Source organism: Pollachius pollachius, assembly GCF_949987615.1.
Source record: "Pollachius pollachius genome assembly, chromosome: 1".
NCBI classification, from domain to species: Eukaryota; Metazoa; Chordata; class Actinopteri; order Gadiformes; family Gadidae; genus Pollachius; species Pollachius pollachius.
Genome location: NC_136934.1, coordinates 52,153,188 through 52,159,068, shown reverse-complemented (window position 1 = coordinate 52,159,068; position 5,881 = coordinate 52,153,188). Strand labels below are relative to the sequence as shown.

The window sequence follows — 5,881 nt, the reverse complement described above, 5'->3', positions numbered from 1 at the left end:
AACGAGTTTGTGCTGCTGTTGGTCCAGGGTTGCTTTTATTGCTGCTTGATTGCGGTTCAGACGCTTGACCATATCCACCGTCGAATTCCAACGTGTTGGAACGTCCTGGACCAGCGGCTCCTGCTGCTGTCCAAGGGCAGCTTGTTGTGCTTGAAGCTCTGCGGTGTTTGCCGGACTGTGTTTGAAGTGGCCCACAATTTTGCGAGACTTGGACAATGCATACACAAATCTGCTGTCAGAGAGGCTCACCGTGATGCTTCTCTGTAGGATGTGAGCTATGCAAGGCATGTGCTCAAATGGCAAAAGTCTAGCCGCCTAGCTATCATATTGCGTGCGCTTTCGGTCCCTATAGTTGTGACTTTTCCTTCTATTTCCCACTTGCGTGCTACTGTTAGGAACTGCTCTGCACATGCTTCTGCAAAGTGACGCTCTTCTGTTTTCATTGTAGTTAGCGCAAACGACTTCAGTTCCCATGTTTCAGTGATATGATGTGCAGTTATGTAGTGGCATTAATAATAACAACTTATCTAATTCTTTAACTAACTGAGAGATTGAAAAAATCGAGAGGGGTCCGGAGAGAATATGACAAAAAGACTTTATCGTTAAAAAGGCAACAACAAAGCCGAGTGGTTTGCAAAGCACTCCCGAATCAATCCCGTACAGCTCCTTATATCCCCCATCCTTTACTCAATACAAAGTTGGACTTTCATCAGATATTGATGTGCATAGAATGTTTTTCTGGGTCACACTGTGTGGATGTCAGTATACTCTCCTGTCTTCTGAATCCCAATGTGACCTTAGAACATATATTATCCTTATACAAACAGAGATGATTGTGAATGTAAGCATTGTCCTCAGTGAGTACATCAAAATGGGAGTAGACTGGACCCTCTCACTGATGTGTCACATGGCCCATCAGATGGAAATGGACTGGACTCACTCACTGGTGCCACATGGCACATAACATCTAGGCCAAAGGTGATCAGCTGTTCTCCACTATTAAAGTATCTATATGATATGTAGGCCTAATAATTATCATAGCTTACCATAAAATGTAAGGTTAATTTCTACCACAGTTACACCCAGGTAATTGTTGTTACTCACAGAGGTCCAGTGGTCTCCTGTCAGGGCGACATAATCAGCTGCAGCCAAATCCTCTTCTTTCTTTTTCTTTTTCGTTTTGTAGAGGTCGTGGATTTTAGTCATTACTGTGCCTCTTGACGGTGGCTTGTAGAATGCGTCGCGTGAAGCAACTTGTAACACTTCCGCGAGGCCCTTGTCCTCAACAATATAAATCGGCCGACAGTCTTTTGCAATCCATTTGGCAATTTTTTTGGTCAAGTTCTCCGAAATAGAATTACTTAATGCACGGCCTTTGGCGAGCGTTGTCTGAGGCAAGCCCCCTGGACTTGCCCCAGAACTTGAAGCGCCGACAAACGCATGCTTAGCGCTGATATGGTACTTCAGGCTGGAAGTGCTTCTGTGAAACGAAAACTCCTTCTTGCAGAGTGTGCAAATCACCGCTTGTTTATTAAGTGTTCCACCTTTGTTTTTTTTATACTCAAACGTTCCATCCAGAGGGCCAACAGCTTGTTTCGGTTCTGTATCCATCTTGTGTCTCAGCCAAAACTCTAGAGCGGCGACTAGTGCAGAGCGCCCGCTAGAATTCGCTGTGTGAAATATTGGGCGGGTCATTTTGCGCATGCGTTAATGCGTTAAAAAATTAACGTTAATTCCACAAATTAATCACCCTGCGTTAACGCGTTCATTTTGACAGCCCTAATAATAAAGATTATTAATAATTATTGTTATTTGGCCTATTTTATTATTATGATAATTTATTATAATAATTATTATTTAATATATTTCAATAATACTAATAATTAGTAATACCTATACTTATTATAATAATTACAATTAATAATAATAATAATAATAAGAAGAAGAAGAAGAAGAAGAAGAAGAAGAAGAAGAAGAAGAAGAAGAAGAAGAAGAAGAAGAAGAAGAAGAAGAATTCTTATTATTGTAATTAATAATAATAATTATTATTATTATGTATTATTAATACCTGAGCTCGGTCTGTCGCTCAGGTCACTCGTGTGGCCTCGGTCTCGGTTCTCGGGTCCGGGTGTCCGGGACTAAAATAGCCGGCGGCGGGGCGGGGAGCCGCAGCTGTCCGGCGGCAGCAGGTGTCCGGTGGTTGATTCAGCCTGACGCCCGGAGACCCACACGGAGGCCCGGCCAGAGTGCTCCAGGAACCAGGCGTCTAGACCCCCCCGGACCGGAGCCGCTCTGCCTCCGGACCCAGACTTTCTCCCAGCAAGTGGTCGAAGGTAAAGCTTTTATTAAATGTTAATATGGATTCACACGGAGTGGCTTCAGGGGTGATAGAGTCGACGTCCGGAGCCGGACTGGTAAAGCCTCTGTGTTCACGTCCCCATAAGGCTGTATTAACATATTAACGTCGTTCCTTTATCTGTTAATGGTACAGTATAAAATGGTTATCCTGGTGATTTCGACTCCTCCGTCGTTTTTTCCTGGCCTAGAAATGGTATGATGGGATTAACCTATTGATCTGGATCGACCGAGTACCCAGTCTCCCACTTAGAGCAATGTAACGAGGGTATTAGGCGGGCGTTACAGCCATGTCATTCAACCAATCAACCAATCATATCGATAAAGACAAGCAGATATGTACAAAAGTAACAGTAGCAACCGCAGGTTATTTATGTCGTGTGTGTGTGTGTGTGTGAGTTGGGGAGGTGCATACAGGGCCAACTGTGTCCTATCTTTAGTCGGAGAAATAACCCCACACACTCTCTCTCTCTCTCTCTCTCTCTCTCTCTCTCTCTCTCTGTGACAGACTCATAAAGACAAATCTTTTTAATTATCCCACAGTCGTCTGAACCGATGGCCGAGGACTCGACTGGAGTCACTGAAGGAATAGCAGTCATACTGGTCAGCTCCCACTGTCCACCAGTAGAAGGCTGTGGTTGTACTGGGCACCTTCCAGTGTCCACCAGTAGAAGGCTGTGGTTGTACTGGGCAGCTACCACTCTACACCAGTAAAAGGCTGAGGTTGTACTGGGCAGCTCCCAGTGTCCACCAGTAGAAGGCTGTGGTTGTACTGGGCAGCTCCCAGTGTCCACCAGTAGAAGGCTGTGGTTGTACTGGGCTGCTCCCAGTGTCCAGCAGTAGAAGGCTGTGGTTGTACTGGGCAGCTCCCAGTGTCCACCAGTAGAAGGCTGTGGTTGTACTGGGCAGCTACCACTGTACAGCAGTAAAAGGCTGAGGTTGTACTGGGCAACTCGCAGGGTCCACCAGTAGAAGGCTGTGGTTGTACTGGGCAACTCGCAGGGTCCACCAGTAGAAGGCTGTGGTTGTACTGGGCAACTCGCAGGGTCCACCAGTAGAAGGCTGTGGTTGACATCGCCCCTGGCTGGAGGTGGGGGGGGGGGGCATGGGTACCCGGACCCCCGCCTCACACCAGCCGCGGTTACCATGGAAACGGTGTGTCGCCACCCTGCTTCTGCTGCTGGTGCAGCTGTGCTGTGTACAAGGTGCGAGTCCCGCCCACGAGCAAGGCATAGAACACACAACCTCAGAGGGAATAGAACCCAGAGGGACTAGAACACAGAGGGACTTGAACACAGAGGGAATAGAACACAGAACCTCAGAGGGAATAGAACACAGAGGGACTAGAACACAGAGGGAATAGAACCCAGAACCTCAGAGGGAATAGAATACAGAACCACAGAGGAAATAGAACACAGAACCTCAGAGGGAATAGAACACAGAGGGAATAGAACACAGAACCTCAGAGTGAATAGAACACAGAACCACAGAGGGAATAGAACACAGAACCTCAGAGGGAATAGAACACAGAGGGAATAGAACACAGAACCTCAGAGGGAATAGAACACAGAGGGAATAGAACACAGAGGGAATAGAATACAGAGGGAATAGAACACAGAACCTCAGAGGGAATAGAACACAGAACCTCAGAGGGAAAAGAACACAGAGGGAATAGAACACAGAACACCAGAGGGATCAGAACCCATAACCCTAAAGAACAGCGCATCAGACGGAACAGAACCAAGATCATGGGATGGATTCGAACAAATAACAGAACATGTAGCATTATTAGGAATAGAACATACAGCCTCTCTCCTGTAAAGAGGATATGAATCTATACATATATATCTATATACAGATCTATCGATCTAAAGGTCTATATATATCACATTTAAGGGATTGGAACCTAGAGCTTTCCAGGACTGAGCCGTCTGTCCGTCTCCCCCAGTGGCGTCCCCCTGCAACATCCTGCGCTGCAACTCGGATTTCGTGGCGGCGACCTTTGACCTGGGGAGCAGCGGCCTCAGCGGGGGCGGGACCGGGCTGGGCCGGGGGGCGGGGCCGGGCCGGGGGGCGGTGAACGCCGGCTACTGCGGCGCGCTGCGCTCCTACGCCTCCTGCACGGCCCGCACGGCCCGCAGCTGCCGCGGCGACCTCACCTACCACGCGGCCGCTCAGGGCGTCCACGACCTGCTGGAGCAGCACGCCTGCCCGGGGGCGGGGCCCACCGCCCGGCCACGCCCCCTGCCCCCGGCGCCGCGCCCCCCGGGCGGCGACACCTGCGTCTACGGGGAGGGCCGGGCCCCGCGCTACGTGCACTGCGGCGTGTTCGGAGACCCCCACATCCGCACCTTCGGGGACGACTTCCAGAGCTGCGCCGTGCGCGGGGCGTGGCCTGCCATCGACAACGAGTACCTGTACGTGCAGGTGACCAGCTCGCCCGTGAGAGGCGGGGCCAACGGACGCTACACTGCCCTCACCAAGGTAGGCCAGAGCTGTGCTCCTCTGCCATGGGCTCGATGAAGTAAAGGACGCTTGTGATTGGCTAAACGAAACCACAGACCCCCGGTCCAGAGCCCCCCCGCCCAGGTGGTCTAACCCTGCCCCCCCCCCTCAGGTGACGGTGATCCTCAAGAGCTGGGCCCCGTGCACGGAGCAGCTGCTCTACACTGCCGAGCTCGACAACGTCCCGGCCGCCTTCGCAGACGGCTCCGTGTCGGGGGGCCGGTGGGGCCGCGGCCCGCTCATCTCCTCCTCGGACCCCGGCCGGCACGCCGCCATCCACGCGCCGCACATCGGCACGCTGCTGGTGGTGCGGCAGAGCGGCCGCTCGCTGGGGCTCTCCGTCCGCACGCCGCGCGCCGTCGCCCGCGCCTTCGCCCCCGAGCGGGACCTCCAGCTGTGCGTGTGGGGGTGCCCCCCGTCCCAGCGGCTGCCCCCCCCGCCCGCGGCGGGCGGTGGGGCGGCGGCGGACCGCTGCTCCGCCCTGCTCCCGGTGCGGGACGTGTACCAGCAGGCCTGCGTGGCCGACCTCCTGGCCAGCGGGGAGCTCGACGCCAGCCGGGCGGCCGTGGCTGCCCGGGCCGACGCCAGGGCCATGCTGGGGGGGGGGGCCCGGCTGCACCTGCCGCCCCCCCCGGTGCCCGCGGAGGCCGGCCCGCTGGTGGGCGTGGCCCTGGTCTGGCTGGGGCTCCTGGTCCTGGGGGTCCGAGCGGTCCTATAGGGCTGCATGCGGGTTGCAAGACTTTTACCCACAATGCATCACAGAAGCCTGAGGTGTCCGGGGGGGGGGGGGGGGGGGGGGGGGGGCGGACTGTAGGACGGTAGCAGGACTCCAGCAGGACAGTAGCAGGACGGTAGCAGGACTCCAGCAGGACAGTAGCAGGACTCCAGCAGGACTGTAGCAGGACTCCAGCAGGACAGTAGCAGGACTGTAGCAGGACTCCAGCAGGACTCCAGCAGGACTCCAGCAGGACGGTAGCAGGACTCCAGCAGGACTCCAGCAGGACAGTAGCAGGACTCCAGC

The 5,881-nt window shown here is 53.5% G+C and overlaps 1 protein-coding gene across 1 annotated transcript; it reads left to right on the top strand.

The window, feature by feature from the left end:
- Window positions 1–3,460: 3,460 nt before the first annotated feature.
- hjv (hemojuvelin BMP co-receptor) lies at window positions 3,461–5,578 on the top strand (the record flags this gene model as incomplete). Its single annotated transcript, XM_079758163.1, has 3 exons — window positions 3,461–3,560; window positions 4,304–4,839; window positions 4,973–5,578. The coding sequence occupies 3 exons, from the start codon at window positions 3,461–3,463 to the stop codon at window positions 5,576–5,578; spliced, it is 1,242 nt and encodes a 413-aa protein (XP_079614289.1).
- Between the last annotated feature and the right edge of the window lie 303 nt (window positions 5,579–5,881).